This window comes from Microtus pennsylvanicus, chromosome 1, assembly GCF_037038515.1.
Source record: "Microtus pennsylvanicus isolate mMicPen1 chromosome 1, mMicPen1.hap1, whole genome shotgun sequence".
Taxonomy (NCBI): domain Eukaryota; kingdom Metazoa; phylum Chordata; class Mammalia; order Rodentia; family Cricetidae; genus Microtus; species Microtus pennsylvanicus.
In genome coordinates this window covers 144,518,030-144,538,417 of record NC_134579.1, presented here as the reverse complement: position 1 = coordinate 144,538,417, position 20,388 = coordinate 144,518,030, and the positions used below count along the sequence as shown (strand labels likewise).

The window sequence follows — 20,388 nt, the reverse complement described above, 5'->3', positions numbered from 1 at the left end:
TTTATTATGTACGCAATATTCTGTCTGTGTGTATGCCTGCAGGCCAGAAGAGGGCATCAGACCTCATTACAGATGGTTGTTAGCCACCATGTGGTTGCTGGGAATTGAACTCAGGACCTTTGGAAGAGCAGACAATGCTCTTAACCACTGAGCCATCTCTCCAGCCCCCCTGATGTTTTTTAATCAAAAGGAAATAAACAACCAATCAACATAGAGACAGTTGAAAAGAAAGCATTCCAACAATAGAAAACTAAACCTGTAAACACACAAGCTCAGGAAACAGACGCCTGTTTTATCATTTCTCAGTTACAGCAAGAACACAGAGGCTGCAAAGCAGCACACAAGGGACGGGACATATGCCTGGTAAGAGAATGAGGGGCAAGGCATGAGGGCTTGTAGGCATTAAAAGAATTCTGGACTCAAGTCTAAGCCAAATGGTGAGATGATGTCACAGTTAACAGAAGACAGGGTGGTTATGTGTGCATATCTACTCAGATAGTATGATAACCAAAAAAGGGCAAGTATATGTACTATGGAACTAGGGACTGAACTCAGGGGCTCTTGCAAGTGCTTTATCAATGAGGTATGACTCCAACTCATCAAGAGAACATTATTTAATCTGGAGTACACATGCAAAACAGGTGGTAGCATTAAAGTGTGTTTAAGAATGAGATTACAAACTGGGCGATGGTGGCGCACGCCTTTAATCCCAGCACTCGGGAGGCAGAGGCAGGCGGATCTCTGTGAGTTCGAGACCAGTCTGGTCTACAGAGCTAGTTCCAGGACAGGCTCCAAAACCACAGAAAAACCCTGTCTCGAAAACCCAAAAAAAAAAAAAAAAAAAAAAAGAATGAGATTACAGGCGCACACTTGTAATCCCAGCACTGGGGAGGTGGATAAGGAGGTGAGTTCTGAGTCATGCATGGATCCACAGTTTCAGGCCAGCCTGAGCACAACAAAAACAATGGGTAGGGGAATTGCTTTGATCTCTGTCAAGAGAAAGAAATGAGACAAAAAAACAAAAGTAAGACAAAAAAGTAACCCAGTTGTGAGAGGCAGGATTGTTTCACAGCATCCTGAAAGTCTTGATCCACATCTAAAGTCAGAATTTATAAAGCCTGAGAAGCGATTCAGACCTTGCTTCTGAAGCCCTAAGAGCCAGGCAGTGCAGTCCATCACAGCCACACTGGGGGCTGGTAACTCAAAAGCTTCTAGCAATCCTAGTGCTGCTGTTATCCTGGGTCTGCCAAACAGCAGGCCAGCTCTATCCAAGTACCAGCACCTGGAGAACACCAAGGGGTCTTCAAAATTACTCCAATGATCATGAGTGCTTACACAGAATTACATTTAGGAGCCTTTAATAAGCACAGGGGCCATTAGGGTGCTGGAGTGCGTCCCTAATCCCAGCACTCAAGAGCCTAAGGCAGAAGGATTGGGAGTTTGAAGCCAGCCTAGGTTATAGCACTATAAAATTATAAAACTAAAAACAAAAACAAAGCTGGTTATGGGGGGAGCCCCTAAGCCCTATAATCCCAAGCACTTGGATCAGAAACTCAAGGTGTTTGAGGTCAGCCTAAGCTTTGAAACCCTTTCTAACAAAAAAATAATCAACAAGGCATGATGATGCCTATCACTCTAGTTTATATGAAAACCAACTTTATGGCTATGTAATAGAAATGAATATTCTTAAAAAGAAACTTTAAAAAGTTATCATTTAGGGAGGGGAGCAGAGAAAACTGTACAGCTCAATAAAATCAATTAAAAAAAGATTAAAAAACAAAAGAAAAAGTGGCGGGGGGTGGGGGTGGTGGCGCACGCCTTTAATCCCAGCACTCGGGAGGCAGAGGCAGGTGGATCTCTGGGAGTTCGAGGCCAGCCTGGTCTACAAGAGCTAGTTCCAGGACAGGCTCCAAAACCACATAGAAACCCTGTCTCAAAAAACAAAAAAAAAAAAAAAAAAAAAGAAGAAGAAGAAGTTTAGCCGGGTACCTTCAATCTCAGCACTCAGAAGGCAGAGGCAGGCCATCTCTGTGAGTTCGAGGACAGCCTTATCTATAGAGTGAGTTCCAGAGCTACACAGTGAGTCCCTGTCTCCAAATCACCAAAATAAATAAATGTAAATAAAAAAATAAAATTTGTGTGATGTGTACATGAATGAGATCACAGGAAACTTTTAGAAGTTGGTTGGCTCTCTCCTTCCCCCATGGTTTCCAAACAAGCACGAGTTTGAGGCGCAGGCATGATCTACGGAGTAAGTTCCAGCACAGCAAGGAACTTACCTGTCTCAAAAAAACAAACAAACAAAAAAAAAAAGCTCAGGCTGACCTCAAGCACCTTGAGTTTCTGATCCAAGTGCTTGGGATTATAAGGCTTAGGGGCTCCCCCCATAACCAGCTTTGTTTTTGTTTTTAGCTTTATAAAAGGCTCGTACTGCAAATGTGACATCATATGGTCATCAGAGTTTCAAGTTTGTCAAGACCACAAACAAAATCATCATCTACATTCTTGTGCAATACCTGGCATGCAACAAACGCTGCACAGACTCACCTAACTCTTCAGCCCCAACCTCCTTCATTATCAAAGACTGTCTAGCCAAACACTTGAATCTGGAATTTCAGCACCCACTCTCAAAAAGAATTGAGACTTGGTCTCATACATCCCAGGTTGCTCTAAAACTCTGTAGCAGAGTATAGCCTTGAATTTTGAGCCTCCTGCCTCTATCTCCAGTGTACTGATAGATGTGCACCTTCTTGCCCAGTATGTGTGGATCAAACGCAGGGCTTCATGTGTATGAGGAAGGCAAGCAACTGAGTTCCATTCCCATTTGATAAAATCTACAGCTCACACATAGTTCCGAACTTATCTACACTACTTTACTAGCTTTATCTCCTATTAGTATCAGACTACTTACCACTAAGCATGCCCTCAGCTTTCCATCTCCACACCACCTCTTCCTCCCTGGCCCACTCAAGCTCTCACCCTAAGGCCATTTCCCCAGGGCCCATGGTGATGAATATTCACTGTCAACTTGTTAGACTTAGAATCACCATGTCACCATGTACACACAGGTCTGGGTATGTTCTATGAAAGTATTTATAGAAAGGTTCAATGGTCTGGACAAAAATGGTGTCACACACCTTTAATCCAAGCACTCAGGAGGCAGAGGCAGGTAGATCTCTGTGAGTTGAGGCTAGCCTGGTCTACATAGTTAGTTCCAGGACAGTCAAAGCTACACAAAGAAACCCTGTCTCAAAAAACAAAAAGGTTCAATAGAAGAGGGCAGACCTACCCTGACTGTGACACCATCAATGGAGTGGATCCACATTCAGGAAAAAAGAGAGAGTCCACAAGAAAAAGTGCTTGCTGCCTGAGGATGGAAGCCTGAGGACATGCATTCCATTATCAGAAGCCACGAAAGTTAGTAGAGAATCAAGTTCACAAAGCTGTCTTCTGACACACATGCCAAGATAGGTAACCCCCACAAACATTCAATAAGTAAAACTCCCAGCACTCAGGAGGCAGCAGCAGGTATACCTCTACGAGTTCAAGACCAGCCTGGTCTACAGAGCTACTTCCTAAACGAGCAAACAAAATAATAAAGTTTAAAAAGGGGGCAGGGAGCAGAGCATGGGTTGTTCATCTCTCTTTCCTGACCAACTGCAATGTGACCAGCTGTCTGACACACAACACTGTGGCCTGGCTTTCTTGCCACAATGGACTGTATTCTCAAAGTAAATCACAGCAATGAGAAAAGTATTAACATACAGGCCTTTCTTTTCAAATTTTTATTAAATTATTTTGTGTGAATGCATGCCATGGCCATATGGGGAGGTCAGAGGAAACTCAAGAGTCCATTCTGTTCTTCCACTAAGTGGGTCCCTGAGACTGAAGCCATGATGTCAGGCTTTGCAGCAAATGCCTTTACCTGCCAAACCATCCTGCCAGTTCCAGGGGTCTTTCCTACCATAGCACACTCAAGGAAGAATGACCTTTCCAGAACTTTCCTTGCAAAACAGCAATATTAAGGTTTCTAACAGGCCTTATGGAGCAAGTTTGTCATCCCAGCTGCTCAGAGGGATGAGGCAGGAGGATCAAAAGTACAGAATGAAGCTAGCTGGGAGAGGTAGCTCACACATGTAATCCCAGCACACCAAAGGAAGTTCCAGACCAGTTTGGGTTGCAGTTGAGACCCTGCCTCAAAACACACACAGAGAACTGAAAAGAGGACTGCTGTGTGTACAAATTTACAAAAAGAAAAGGGTTCTGGGGCTGGAGAGATGGCTCAGCGGTTAAGAGCATTGCCTGCTCTTCCAAAGGTCCTGAGTTCAATTCCCGGCAACCACATGGTGGCTCACAACCATCTGTAATGAGGTCTGGTGCCCTCTTCTGGCCTGCAGACATACACACAGACAGAATATTGTATACATAATAAATAAATAAATATTTAAAAAAAAAAAGAAAGAAAAGGGTTCTGCCCAGTCTCAGGTAACTTATAGGGCCTCTCCTGTTCCCCACCCCACAACCATTACAACATAGTTCTTTACAATGAGTGGTCTGGAATTGCTCACAGCAACAACCAAAAATGAGTATCATATTTTTGTTTTTTTTTGTTGTTGTTTTTTCGAGACAGGGTTTCTCTGTGGTTTTGGAGCCTGTCCTGGAACTAGCTCTTGTAGACCAGGCTGGTCTCGAACTCACAGAGATCCGCCTGCCTCTGCCTCCCGAGTGCTGGGATTAAAGGCGTGCGTCACCACCGCCCGGCTGAGTACCATATTTTTAATCTTTTTGTTTTATTTTGTTTTTCTGAAACATGGTTTCTCTGCAGCTTTTGGAGCCTGTCCTAGAACTAGCTCTTGTAGACCAGGCTGGCCTTGAACTCACAGAGATCGGCCTGCCTCTGCCTCCCAAGTGCTGGGATTAAAGGTGTGTACCACTACCGCCCGGCCACATTTTTAATCTTAACCACACTTGACAGAGCCCCAGAGACTAAAACTTACTTATGGCTCGATCATATGATAAGGGCTGAAACACTATCTGGCACTTAATGAAGTAGCTATTATTCATGTTCTCTGAAGTAGCAATTCCCTTTCACAAAAGAAATGCTGTAGTCAATGAAGTTTGGTTTGAGGCACAATTATTTTGAGTTGAAAAAAACATGCACAACATACAAAACAATGTGGTTTATCCACCTTCTTCCATGTGCGCAAACTAGACCCTAATCTATGCAATCATCAGTTCTCACCCACAAAATTCAACTGGACCGGGGCTGGAGAGATGGCTCAGAGGTTAAGAGCATTGCCTGCTCTTCCAAAGGTCCTGAGTTCAATTCCCAGCAACCACATGGTGGCTCACAACCATCTGTAATGGGGTCTAGTGCCCTCTTCTGGCCTGCAGGTATACATACACACAGACAGAATATTGTATACTAAATAAATAAATATTAAAAAAAATTTCAACTGGACCCAGGAGTAAGAAAGCACACGTAGCTCCAGCTAAGTAGGAAGCTGAGGCAGAAAGGTAATTACTCTAACCCAGCATGTTATTTGTTTGCATGGCGAGCATTTTTTATGTGCCACATGTGTACAGGAACCACAAAGGCTAGATTCCCTGAAAGCAGAGCTGTAGGAAGTTGGAGGCTGCCATATGGGTACCAGGAACCAAATTCCAGACTCCTGAGAGAGTAGTTAAGTGTTCTTAACTGAGTTATCTCAACAGCCCAAAATCCTCTTTCTTTTCTTTTTTGGTTTTTCGAGACAGTTTTTCTATGTAGCCCTGGCTATCCTGGAACTCACTCTGTAAATGAAGCTGTCCTCGAACTCAGGGAGCTACATCTGCCTCTGCCTCCATAGTACTGGGATTAAAGGCATGCGCCATGACACGGCCCTGTTTCTTAAAAGCACAAAAACAAAGGAGCTGTGGCTAAAGTTCAGTTGGCAGAGTACTTGCCTAGCATGCACAAACACTGGACTCCATGCCTAGGACAGCATAATTAGGGTGTGACACACAATGGAATCCAAGTACTTCAGAGACAAAAGCAGTAGAGGCAAAGAGGATCAAAAGTTTAAGGTGATCAGACAGAGTATAAGGCCAAGATGAGTTGCAGGAGATCATGTTGAAATACATTTGGCCTCTCTGCCTCCATTTGTCCCTTACAACTTCCTGTCCCCATTTCAAAGACATATTTTATCTGCCCTACATGGTGGTATAACTCAAGGATTCATATACTAGGCCGCTTCTCTACCACTGATCAGTCCAGACAAATCTTACAATGTGAACTACTACATCTTAAACTGTTCAAAGCTTTGAATGATCTCTCTGCAAGCTCCTTACTGGACCCAGTACTGTGGATCCTCTCATTTCAGTTCATTCTACATTCCTTCCCCTGCTAACCTGCTAAGACTAAATCCAGGTTCCCTTCTCAGGAACTAAAGATGCTTCCAACAAAGGACCCTGGCATTAAAGGATCCCATTTACCCCCCTCCAAGTTTAAACAAATAACCCATTCATTAGGTAGCAGACAAAATGCTTCTTTCCTAGAAGCCCAAAATGACCTTCTAATCCTTGTGGGGTGTTTTTCTTTTCTTTTCCTTTTTTTTTTTTTTAAAGGAAGGAGAAATGGGGTTGAGATTATGGAGATAAGCTACTGAGTCCTTTTTGATGCAGTGCCTTTTTATGCAGGGAGCCTGGGCTTTGTATACAGTAAGCAAGCACTCTACCACTCTCCCAGCTAATGAGTGGGTTGTCACGTAGGTCAACCCATGAGGAAGTCTGAAACACCAAGCTAAGTGACTTGCCCAAATACAAGACACATCGAATTTCAGCAAAAGAACATAAAGTTCTGTTTCATAATAAAATCCTCAGAAGGAAAATGCTTAGCAAAAGAGAAATTACTTGCTTTGTTTTTGAGAAAGTCTCGCATAGCCCAGGCTGACCTTGAACTCCTGGTCCTCCAACCTCAGAGGCACAGGGTTTATAAGAATGTTCAATACACTGATGAACCAGCACTCCTAGCAATGGGCAGGAGGACTGTTCCAAGTTTGATAGCAGCCTAGTCTAGAACGAAACCCTATCTCAAAAGGAAAAATTAACAATTTGCTGGTTACACTGGGAGGCTAAAGTGTTGGTACCCCAGGTGAAACATACAAGCCTAGAATATGATTCTATCCCTAACACTAAAACTCTCTGTAACTGTTCTTAACTCTTGGGGATATCATTGGTTCAATATTCTTCCTACCCCTCAAGACAAGGTTTCTCTGTGGCTTTGTAGACCATGCTGGCCTGCCTCTGCCTCCCAAGTGCTGGGATTAAAGGCCAGTGCCACCACCGCCAAGCTTCAATACTTTTTTTTGTTTTTGTTTTGCAAGACAAGGTTTCCCTGTAGCGTTGGAGCCTGTCCTGGAACTCACTTTGTAGACCAGGCTGGCCTCGAACTGACAGTGATCCTCCTGTCTCTGGCTCCCAAGTGCTGGAATTAAAAGCACGTGCCCCCACCGTCCAGCTTGGTTCAAAACTCTTAATACTTTCCCCTCTTTTGTTGCTGGTTAGAGTTGTCTAATAATGTATAAAACTCACTGATGTCTTCTGAGTGTAGGAGCTGCTCATATGCTATCTCATTTACTTCAATCTCAGAGATTTATTCCTCTTTTTTTCAGAGATGTTATATGTATGTGTGCAAACATCTGAATTATGTGCAATACATGTGTGCAGTATCCACAGAGACCAGAAGAGGATGTCAGATTCCCTGAAACTGGAATTACACGTGGTTGTGAGGAACCAAATCTGGTCTACTGCAAGAATAGCCAGCTCTCTTAACAGATAGATGATATACCTCTTCAGCCTCACACAGAATCCACATAAAGGTGAAATAGAACTGACTGCACAAAGTTGTCCTTTGGCACTGACAGCCACACCACAAAACACATACACATAAACACAGAAAATTTAAAACTTCTCCCCCCAAAATGCTTAGAAAACCAAAGTGTGGTGGTGCATGCAGGAGCTCTCTGCAAGTTAAAGTCAGTCTGGGCTATAAAAACAATAACTGCTTTTGAGACATGATGTCACTGTGTAGCCCTGGCTGTCCTGAAGCTATATAGACCAGGCTTTCCTTGAACTCACAGAGAACCGTCAGCCTCAGTCTCAAGAGGGCCAGAATTAACGACATGCAAAACCATGCTCAGCAATAATAATAATAACAACAACCTGAAAAAGAAAAAGTCGTCCGTGGTGGCACACTAATCCCAGCTCACTCGGGAGGCAGAGGCAGGCAGATTTCGAGTTCTAGGACAGACAGCCAGAGCTACACCGAGAAACTCTGTCTTTGGGGCGGAGGAGGGAGGGGCAGAGAACAGAACCCTTGGCAATGTGCTCAATAAATCCAGCCACTCTGAGCCTCTGCAGATGTCCCTTTTTCAGGACTTGCACCCAAACCCTCTCCAGAAGAGCCTGTGGGGTTTGCCAGGTACCTAGGGCTTCCAACACAGGTTCCCACCAAATGAAGTTGATGAGCTCACTCCGCCCCCTTACGATCTAAAAAACCTCCCGAGACACAACTATCACCCCCATCACACCGGGGGAGCCTAGAGTTCGAATCCTCCATCTTCTCCACCTCCTCCGAGGTCACTCGCACTACCTACCACCTGGGGAACGTCTCCACCTCCCATACTTTCCAGAAACATCCTCCATTCGTCCTTTCCAAGTCACTAGGGAACACAGGTGCGTCAAGCCCGCCGCGGCTCTACAAACAAGCCCCACCCGCTCCCTCAGGGCCCACACGCCCGCCCGGGCCCGCCGCGCCCCTCACCGCTTCTGGGCCTCCAGCCCCCACAGGCGGATCTGTCGGTCATACTGCGCCGCCTCCTCCTCGCTGATGCCGCCGCCGCTGGCCTCTTCCTTCTCCACCATAGCCGCCGGCTTTTACCTCACCCGCTCCCACTCTTGCCAACCGCCAGCAGAGCCGTGCGCCGGAGCAGCGTCTGCGCCCGCGCAGAAAGCCGCGCCTGCGCAGTGGCCGCCTTCGTGCGTTCCGAGGGACCACGTGGGTTCCCGAGACGCCAAGGCCCGCTAGCTGCCGCGGGTCACGTGGGCGAGACGCCGCTCAATCCCGGAGAGGAAAAAAGAAAAGAAAAAAGTGGCGGGCATTTTGGCTCCGTGGGCATGTCCACGTGGTCATTTATGAAGCTGTTCTTGCGTTTATCGAGTTCTCGCGGGGATTTCAGGATCGATGGTATGAAAAAATAAAATAAAGTGAATATTTTAAAATAACGGCCTGCTCTCTTAGAGTTCACCACCTATTGTCGGAAAAAACTAAATAAAAACAGACATATTCCTACTGCAGGTAGTGTGTAGGTGGGTGGGAATGGAAGGGAGTCTCTACCCTCTCCCGATAATGAATTCTGTAGATCCTCAAACCCTTACATAAAATGCAGTACTCAAATTGAACATATTCGACCGGTGCCTGTGATCACAGCTTTTGAACAAAAGAATGGAAAGGATTCGCCGGGCGGTTGGTGGCACACGCCTTTAATCCCAGCACTCGGGAGGCAGAGGCAGGCGGATGTCTGGGAGTTCGAGGCCAGCCTGGTCTACAAGAGCTAGTTCCAGGACAGGCACCAAAAACTACAGAGAAACCCTGTCTCGAAAATCCAAAAAAAAAAAAAAAAAAAAAAAAAAAAGAATGGAAAGGATTCAAAAGTTCAAGGCTGGGGGGTTGGTGGTGGCGCTCGTTTACTAAGTAGTCTGTTACAATGAGGAGCAAAGAAGGAAAACAGCTACCATGGAAATGAGAGTACCAATAAGTCTTTGAGATACTGCCTTGGTTTCCTTTGCATATATCCCCCGGGGGGGGGGGTGCTGGTGAAGGTTGCTTTTAGACTATTAATTTTAACAGCTTAAACAACAGTTTTTTAGGCTGTTATTTTTAAACTGTTAATCGGAAAAGTTGCCAAATTAAGGCTCTGTACCTTAAAGACGGGGAGAGCAGTTATTCAGTAGTTTAGACCCCAGGGTTTAAAGATTAAGAAATTACCTCCGCCCAGATGCCTGCTCACCACTCACTACGGTGGGAATTCTCTCAATAGCATTCTTAGCATCACCTAGGGATCTTAGCAACACATGCCCTACCAATTCACCTTCAGAGACACCATTAATTGGTCTGACATGGAGCTGAGATACTGGGAATTTTACAAACCCTTCCCCTGGTGGTTCTGAAAGGCAGTCCCTGTAATAACAGCACAGAAATGTCTGGCTGTGCTGGCGCATTTAATCCCAGCACTCGGGAGGCAGAGGCAGACAAATCTCTTGTGAGGTTGAGGCCAACCTGGACTACAGAGCTAGTTCCGGGACAGCCAAGACTAATATTGCTTCATTCCAATCCTGATTCTTTTCTTTGAGTGTTTAAGAAATATAACAGGCTGCTCGGTGGTGGTGCATATCAAATCAAAACAACTCTAAGATTCCATCTTACACCTGAAAGAATGGCCAAGATCAAAAACACTGATGACAACTTATGCTGGAAAGGTTGTGGGGAAAAGGGAATACTTCTGCATTGCTGGTGGGAATGCAAGCTGATACAGCTGCTTTGGATGTCAGTATGGCGATTTCTCAGAAAATTAGGAAACAACCTTCCTCAAAACCCAGTAATATCACTTTTAGGTATACGTCCAAAGGATGCTCAATCGTGCCACAAGGACATGTGCTCAACTATGTTCACAGCAGCTTTGTTTGTCATAGCCAGAACCTAGAAACAACCTAAATGCCGCTAAATCGAAAAATAAATAAGAAAAATGTGGCACATTTACACAATGGAGTACTACACAGCAGAAAAAAATAATGACAGCTTGAATTTTGCAGAAAAATGGATAGAACTAGAAAACATTATTTTGAGTGAGGTAACCCAAACACAGAAAGACCATTATCACATGTACTCACTCATAGGTGGTTTTTAAACATAAAATAAAGAAAGCCAGCCTACAAATCACAATCCCAGAGAACTTAGACAACAATGAGGACACTAAGAGAGACTTAACATAGATATAATCTACATGGGAAGTAGAAAGTAGAAAAAGACAAGATCTCCTGAGTAAATTGGGAGCATGGGGGCCTTGGGGGGGGGAGAGGCAGGGAGGAGAGCAGAGAAAAATGTAGAGCTCAATAAATATCAATTTAAAAAAAGGAAAAAAAAGAACACTGTTTGATTCCCAGAACCCACATGGTAGCTCCCAATGGCCCTGTAACTCCCATTCCAAGGGATCCAGCCTCCCTCTTCTGGCCTCTCTGGGCACCAGGGACTCACATGGTTTGCAAACATACCTGCAGACTGAACACGCATACACATAGAATAATACGATAATTTTTGTTTTTTGATTTGCAAGACAGGGTTTCTCTGTGTAGCCCTGACTGTTCTGGAATTTGATCTATAGATCAGGCTATCCTTGAACTCACAGAGTTTCACCTTCCTCTGCCTTCTATTTCTGCTTATTTTTTAATAATTTGGAGGAAGTCTTATAGAGATGCTAATTTAGCATATTCCAGCAAGGGATTGAAAGTGTGTGCTACCACTGCCCAGCAATAATTTTTTAACTTTTTTTTTTCTTTTTCGAGACAGGGTTTCTCTGTGGCTTTGGAGCCTGTCCTGGAACTAGCTCTATAGACCAGGCTGGTCTCGAACTCACAGAGATCCGCCTGCCTCTGCCTCCCGAGTTCTGGGATTAAAGGCGTGCGCCACCATCGCCCTGCTAACTTATTTATTTTTGTGTGCACTGGTGTTTTGCCTGCCTGTATGTCTGTAGGAGGGTATCGGGTTCTCTGGAACTGGAGTTACAGACAGTTGTGAGCTGCTAAGTGGCTGCTGAGAATTGAACCCAGGTCCTTTGGAAAAGCAATCACTGCACTGAACTGCTGAGCCATCTCTCCAGCCCCTGCAATCAGACTTTTTACCTCTTTATCAGAAACTTTGTAGACAGGTTTCTGTCCTGCCCAGTCCTACAGCCATTCAGTCCCAAAGAAACACACAGAGGCTTATAACAATTATAAACTGTTTGGCCAATGGCTCAGGCATATTTCTATCTAGCTCTTACATTTTAAATTAACCCATAAGTCTTTTTTTTAAATATTTATTTATTATGTATACAATATTCTGTCTGTAGGCCAGAAGAGGGCACCAGACCTCATTCCAGATGGTTGTGAGCCACCATGTGGTTGCTGGGAATTGAACTCAGGACCTTTGGAAGAGCAGGCAAGGCTCTTAACCACTGAGCCATCTCTCCAGCCCCCCCATAAGTCTTATCTATGTTTAGCTACATGGCTTGGTATGTTTTCTCAGTGCAGCATTTTCATCTTGCTTCCTCTGCATCTGGGTAGTGACTGCAGACAGCCTTTCTTTCTCCCATAATTCTCCTAGTTTATATATCTCCTACATATACTTCCTGCTTCCTCAATCAGTAGGAAGTAGCCTAGAAAACTATGCCCACATTACCCAAAAATGAATTATGGATCCTTGCCTTTGTTTAGAATGTTGGTTACAAGTTGTTATTGATAAGAGTCAGGGGAAAAGCTAAACAAAGAAGATTAGATTCAGAGTTCTTGTTTAGAAAAGAAAAAAGGGGGGCAGGAGAGATGGCTCTGAAGTTAAGAGCCTAACTGCTACTCCAGAGGTCCTGAGTTCAATTTTCAGCATCTACATGATGGCTCACACCCATCTTAAATGAGATCTGTTGCCCTCTTCCTGCAGGCATGCATGCAGGAGAACACTGTATACATAATAAATAAATCTGTAAAAAAATAAAAATAAAAATAAAGAAAAGAAAAGAAAAAGGGAAAGTGCTGTGAAGATTTGTCACACATAATGGTTTAATAAAACACTGATTGGTGGCTGGAGAGATGGCTCAGCGGTTAAGAGCACTAACTGCTCTTCCTGAGGACCCGGGTTCAATTCCCAGCACCCACATGGCAGTCCACAACTGTCTGAAAATCCAGTTCCAGCGATCTGACATCCTTACACCAATGCACATAAAATAAAGTTAAATAAACCATAGAAAATTTAAAAAAAAAAAAAACACTGATTGACCTCAAAGCCCCCAGCAATCCTCTTGCTGCCTCAGCTTCTCTGATGCTACAATTACAGATAAACACATTATACCTCATCTTTTTTTCTTTTCCTTTTGGTTTTCCAAGACAGTTTCTCTGGGTAGCACTAAGTGTCCTGGAACTCATTCTGTAGACCAGGCTGGCCTCGAACTCACAGAGATCCACCTGCCTCTGACTCCTGAGTGCTGGGATTAAGGGTGTGTGCCACCACCACCCAGCCTGAATCTGTCTTTACTGTATATCTCTCTTTTTTTCTTTTCTTTTTTTTTATTTTTCGAGACAGGGTTTCTCTGTAGCTTTTGGTTCCTGTCCTGGAACTAGCTCTGTAGACCAGGCTGGCCTCGAACTCACAGAGATCCGCCTGTCTCTGCCTCCCGAGTGCTGGGATTAAAGGCGTGCGCCACCACCGCCCAGCTGTATATCTCTCTTTTTCTGACCACATGAGTCTTTAATTTTTTAAGCAATATGGCTAGAATTAAAGCTGTGGCTTTGGTGGCTCTATCTGCCCTACACCTTGACTTCCTGAGAATCTGGCTTCATGGCAGAGGTACTGGTGTGAGCCATGTTTTTTACTGAAACTCTATGGAATTTCTAGGTCCATGCTACTACCAAGAAGCATGCTGCCATCTGCTCGTAAACATCATTTAAGTGTTTGGTGACAGGGCCTCTTAAAAGAGCTGCTAGGTTTGGGCTGCTAATGCTAATTTAAGACGCCTCTCTTAAAGGAGCTGTGCCTCTGTTTGCCGCCAGTAAATAGAGCCCACCCAAGATGCTGCTGCTACCAAGAAGCCATGCTTAACTCTGTTCTTTTGTCTGTCTAGAATCCCCCCCCCTTTTTTTAATTTAAGCTTTCTCAAGCTTTATTTGAAAATTCTTGCCAAACATTATGTAATCGGAGACTGCAATTTTGTTTCCCAACCACCCAGACCCAAATAATCTTGGATCATCTGGGCCATCTGTTCCCACTGGAGATTTTTCAGGGGGTCTTCCTTGATCAAACCTTATTTTTCTTAACCCAGAATAACCCACAGCCTCTTATTTCCTGTAAAAGTAAAACCAAAGTAATATATATTTTGACTTAACTGTCTATAACTCCAGTTCCATGGGATCTGACACCTTCATACCAATGAATGCAAAATAAAGTTAATTAAATTATTAAAAAAAATTATAAAAGGGCTGGAGAGATGGCTCAGAAGTTAAGAGCATTGACTGCTCTTCCAAAGGTCCTGAGTTCAATTCCCAGAAACCACATGGTGGCTCATAACCATCTGTAATGAGGTCTGGTGCCTTCTTCTGGCATGCGGGCATACACACAGACAGAATATTTGTATACATAATAAATAAATATTTTTAATAAACATTATGAAAAAATAAACTAAAAATTAAATAAATAAGTAAAAGATTAGGGATTTAAGTCAGTGGCAGAGTTCTAGGTACTACACTTGTTCCATTAACAGGACTGCAGAAAAAAATTAATTATATAAACTTGTGTGCAGCATGGCATGGTTTCTCATATCTGTAATCCTAGTCCTCCAGTTGGTGAGGCAGGAGGATTGTTTTTATTTCCAGGCCAAGATGTTAGACTAAGTGAGATACCATGTCAAAACAAAACAAAAGCCAGCTGATGGTGGCACACTCCTTTAATCCCAGCACTCGGGAGGTAGAGGCTGGTGGATCCCTGTGAGTTTGTGGGTAGTCTGGTATACAAGAGCTAGTTCCAGAACAGCTAGAACTGTTACACAGAGGCACCCTGTCTTGAAAATAAATAAATAAGTAGATAGAGAAATATTGTAAAGGCTTTCAGAGTGCCCATGGGGCCTCATATTCCTGTTGCCATGCCTTCCCTGCCATGATGCACCCCACTACCAATCTGTCAGAGTATCATGCGTGCCTGCCAACCTTCTCTGAAGGTGTAACACTCAGGGTCCAAAGAGTGAGCACTACCTGTAGGTGACGTCAGTGGGCCCAAGAGTGGTGCTCAGGTCGTTGCTGGAATGGAAAGAGACAGCCATTCCTAGCCCTCTTCTCATTTCCTGTATATTCACGAGGATCAGGAAAGTTCTGGGACAGCCAGCAACCCTCAAGGGTCTTGGCAAGCTGCAGCAACCACCATTGCTGCTGCAGTTCTTCCAAAATCAAGACCTAATTGCAGAGCCAAAGGGTAAGGAAAGGGAGAGAGGCAACGGGGCTCACAGAAGAGAACCACAGTGTGGGTGCCTTGCCTGCTGTGTGAGTAGCAAGGGAAAGAACAAAGGCAGAAATGGTAACAAGTGTACCCAGGAATGGAGATGGCTTAGGAGTCAAGAGCCCCTTTGGTTTGTTTTTATTTTAAGTGAATGGGTGTTTTTCATAAATGTGTGTCTGTGCAACACATGTGTATGTCTTTGGAGGCTAGAGGAGGTCATGGGTTTACATGAACTGGAATAAAACGCAGGTATATATATATAAAATTGGTTTTTCGAGACAGGGTTTCTCTGTGGCTTTTGGAGCCTGTCCTGGAACTAGCTCTTGTAGACCAGGCTGGCCTCAAACTCACGGAGATCAGCCTGCCTCTGCCTCCCGAGTGCTGGGATTAAAGGCGTGTGCCACCACCGCTTAGCTAGACGCAGGTATTTTTAACCTTGCCCTAGCTCCTTACAAGCCTTTCTTTCGTTCTTTTTCTTTTTCTGACAGAGTTTCTCTGTGTAGCCCTGTTTAGTCCTGGAGTTTGGCCTCCAACTCAGAGATCTGGCTGCCTCTGCCTCCCGACTGCAGGGAATAAAGGTGTCCACTACTGGCAGGCTAGCGAGTCATTTTCAAGTGGATAATTCATAGTGACATTTAGCGCAGTTATTATGTCCACCAATTACTGTCCCAGATGACAAAACATTTCTGTCTTTTTTTTTAATTTTTATTTTTTTATTGTTTTTCAAGACAGGGTTTCTTTCTTTCTTTCTTTCTTTCTAAGACAGGGTTTCTCTGTGTAGCCCTGGCTGTCCTCTTTCTTTTTCTGTGACAAGGTCTCACGTGACCCAAGCTGAACTCGAAGTAGTCGTGCTGGAGAATGACCTTGAACTCCTGACGTGTTGTTTTCTCAACTTCTATAGTTTTGGAATTTTTGCCTTTTGCCTCAGGCCTGGTTTTCACTGTTAATGAAGTAATCATTTATGGTGAGCTGGAAACAGACCCCTCATCACTGTAACTAACAGCAAAAAAGGGAAATTAAAAAAAAAAAAAAGATCCTAAGGGAGGGCAGACCATTTCCCCAGAGAAAGTTGATTACTGAAAACCACTCATTAATTTTCCTCGGTAATTTCACAGAGATCCTCTAGGGGGCGAAATCATCCCCTCGAGAAGAGGATGAATCTAGCTCTCAGCTTTGTTCTTTTTATCTGGCACCTTCTTGCTAAAAGCCGGGCTTTATGAAAAGAAGAGGGAGAGAGAAATTGGATTGCATGCAACAGGGCCAAGTCAGTGTAATGCCTCTCATTCTTTTTTTCACCAGTTCTCTCTCTCTCTCTCTCTCTCTCTCTCTCTCTCTCTCTCTCTCTCTCTCTCTCTCTCTCTCTCTCATTTCTGGTTTTTGCTCTGTGTAGCCCCGGCTGTCCTAGAACTCACTGGTGGCCTCCAACTCACAGAGATCCACCTACTTCTCACAGAGATCCACCTACTTCTACCTCAGGAGTGTTAAGATTAAAAGTGTGTGCCACTACCATGCCCAGCTTTTTTTTAAATGACGTCTTTTCTCTTTCTTTCTTTCTTTCTTTCTTTCTTTTTTTCTTTCAAGACAAGGTTTCTCTGTGTAGCCATGACTGTCCTGAAACTCACTCTGTAGACCAGGCTGACCTCAAACTCAGAGATCCGCCTGCCTCTGCCTCCCCAGCGCTGAGTTAAAGGTGTGCGCCACTGCTGTTTGTCTCTCACCTGCTCCTGTATTTTCCAGAGGACTCCAAGGGATGGTACCAGATAGTTTTCCTCATTTAGCAGGAATGAGAGTGTCATCTCTATCTCTGTAAACTCCTTCATTTATGTAACAAAAACCCACCTTTGGGCCATCCCAAGAACTAGAAAGAAAAGACCCTTGACGGAGTGGGGACAGACATCAATTGGTTAGAGTGCTTTCTTAGCACACAGGAAGTTCTGGGTTTGGTCAAGATGGGATGGTGCCTGCCTGTGATCCCAGCACCCTGGAAGTGGAGATCAAAAGTTCAAGGCTTTCTGATGGAGACCCTCAGCATCCTGGAAGTTCAGTGTGTTTATTATTTACACTAGAACAGAGAGGCAGCATTAATGCATATTGCTGAATGAAGAGGTAGGATGTCTTTTTTTTTTTTTGAAACTGTTTCTCAGAGTAGCTTTGGAGCTTGTCCTGGAACTCACTCTGCTCACTGACCAGACTGTCTTCAATCTCACAGAAATCCACCAGCCTCCCCTCCTGAGTGTTGGTATTAAAAGTTTGTGCCACCACCACCGGCTGAGGCAGGATGTCTTAGTTAGGGTTTACTATTGCTGTGAAGAGACACAGACACCATAACCATGGCAACTCTTACAAAGGAAATATTCAATTGTGGTGGCCTGATTACAGTTCAGAGGTTCATCTTGGTGGCATGCAGGCAGGCATAGTATTGGAGAAACAGTCTAGTGTCCTACATCTTGCAGGCAACAGAAAGTCAGACTGACTGTCACAGGGAGTGAGGCTTGTTAAAAAGACCTAAAAGCCCGCCCCCCACAGTGACACACTTCCAGCAGAAGGTGTTGCCCAGATTAAAGGTGTGCCTTGTAGCCTCAAACTCTGAATTGAAGATCTGTGTCATCTAGCCTCCTTCAACAAGGTCACACCTCCTAATAGTGCCCTATGAGTTTATGGGGGTCAAATACATTCAAACACAGGGTTATTACATACAGATAAAGAAGGAGCCCGGGTCTATGGTATACAACTTGATCAAAGAGACAGGTTTAGCTTGTCTTTGTAGGAGGAGTCTTTGTAAGGGAGCAGTCTTCAGAATATGGGGGAAAACTATGGTAGACATCTTTCTTTCTTTCTTTCTTTCTTTCTTTCTTTCCTTTCTTTCTTTCTTTCTTTCTTTCTTTCTTTCTTTCTTTCTTTCTTTCTTTCTTTTTTTCCCCAAGACAGGGTTTCTCTGTGAAACAGTCCTGGCTGTCCTGGAACTCACTCTGTAGACTAGGCTGGCCTCGAACTGGCAGAGATCTGCCTGCCTGTGTCTCCCAGTGACTGGGATTAAAGGCGTATGCCACCACCACATGGCATATCGTGGACATTTTCTGTACACATTATTAATATTCACAAGGACCAGGAAAGAAGGATTTGAGGCTTTGGGCTCCTTGACATGGTCGTGCCGACAACACATCCACAACCTCCTTCACTCAGTGTTTCTTCTACTCTTTACAGGCAGTTCTTCTCCTTTTACCTTACTAAAACATCTTTTGGCCCAGGAGATCCAGGCCAACTCTACTGCCTCTGCCTTCTGTGTGCTATAGAGTACAAGGATTACAGACGTATACCACATGATTGGATTATCTTTGTGGGGGCTCAGGGGATCAAAATCAGGTTTTCATGTACCTGTTTGCCATGTTGCCTGCTGTGGAGTTCTTTTTTCTTTTCTCTTCTTCTTCCTTCTTTGCTTATTGTTTTTTTTTTTTTCTATTTGGTTTTTTTTGAGACAGGGCCTTGCTCTGTACACCAGGTTAGCCTTGAACTCACAGAGTTCTGCCTGCCTCTGCCTCCCAAGTGCTGGGATCAAAGGCTTACGCCACCACTGCAAGTTTATTATTTGCTTTTTAGATTTTTCCCTTGTTTTGTGGAAGTTTTTGTTTTGTCTTGTTTGATTTGAGATAGGGTCTTGCTCTCTAGTTTAGATTACCTTGGAACTTACCATGTAGCCGGGGTGATCTTCCTGTCTCAGCCTCAGAAGTGCTGGGAATGCTGAGCAGTGGTGGTGAACACCTTTTATTCCCAGCACTCAGGAGACAGAGACAGGGGGATCTCTGTGAGTTAGAGACCAGCCTGGTCTACCATGTGAGGTCCAGGACAGGCTCCAAAGTTACAGAGAAACCTTGTCTCAAAAACAAAACAAAACAAAAGACAACAAAACAAAACACCCTCCAGCTCCTCCCCTAAAAGTGTTGGGATTACAGGTATTATCTACCACGGTCAGTTTATAAGGATATTTTTAGATAATGTAGTTATGAGCAGGTCAAAAGATCTGCTCTTAGAGACATTGCATATAAGGGAATAAGTTGAGTTGTGGCTAATTTCAACTCCAGACACTGGTGGATCTCCGGGAGTTTGAGGACACCCAGCTCTACATAGGGAGGTATATAGTGAGAGCCTGTGTGTCGGGGGTATAGCTTCTATTAGATTAGGAACTGTGTGTGGGTGTCTCAGAGAATTTGTGTAGCAAGTGCAAGAGTTTGGATTGCACCCAAAGAAATTAGATTGGGGCCTGGAGAGATGGCTCATCTATTAAGAGCCATTTCAGAGGACCTGAGTTCAATTCCCAGCACTCACATGTCGGCTTACACCTGGCTGTGACTCCCTCCAGTCCCAGGAGAACTAGCCCTCTTCTGGCACCGATGTACATGGTGCACAGACATACATTTAGGCAAACACCAAGACACATAAAATAAAAATAAATTAAATTAGGGATTGAATCCCGACAGAAACTTTGGTTAAAGATCAAAAGGCTCTTAGCAAGCAGTCTCAAATGAGTGGCTCATTAGTTTTTCAGAACTAATTTTATGTCACCACCAACCCCAACATACATCTCAGATGAGCTATGAATTTTGTTTTCTTTCATTACAAGGCCCCTATCTTCGTACACTTTTCTTTCCCTTTTGAGAACAAAAGGGATACCTGCTTCAAAAGGGGGTGAAAGATCTATTTCCTTCCTTTGGAGCTCTCTCTTCTTCCTGTCCCTGTCATTATTCTTGCTTCCATTTTCTCTCTCTTACGGGCAATTTCCATTACTAAACTCCATGATGCTGTGCCCATCTTTTGTCACAGAAAGTGGCACGGTAAAAAGAACTAATGAAAACGTAGGTCTCTGGGTGCAAATAGAACTGAACAATTTAGCCTGGTGGTGGTGGTGCACGCCTTTTCTTTTTAAATATTTATTTATTTATTATGTATACAATATTCTGTCTGTATGCCTGAAGGCCAGAAGAGGGCACCAGACCTCTTTACAGATGGTTGTGAGCCACCATGTGGTTGCTGGGAATTGAACTCAGGACCTTTGGAAGAGCAGGCAATGCTCTTAACCACTGAGCCATCTCTCCAGCCCCGGTGGTGCACGCCTTTAATCC

The 20,388-nt window shown here is 44.1% G+C and overlaps 1 protein-coding gene across 1 annotated transcript in view; it reads right to left on the bottom strand.

Moving 5' to 3' along the window:
- The window catches only part of Sae1 (SUMO1 activating enzyme subunit 1), a 58,720-nt gene extending 49,728 nt beyond the window's left edge, over positions 1-8,992 (bottom strand). Inside the window, exon 1 of the mRNA XM_075990953.1 lies at positions 8,804-8,992. Within this exon, the coding sequence (XP_075847068.1) occupies positions 8,804-8,904 (101 nt within the window). The 5' untranslated portion in view covers positions 8,905-8,992. The remainder of the gene's footprint in view (positions 1-8,803) is intronic.
- Between the last annotated feature and the right edge of the window lie 11,396 nt (positions 8,993-20,388).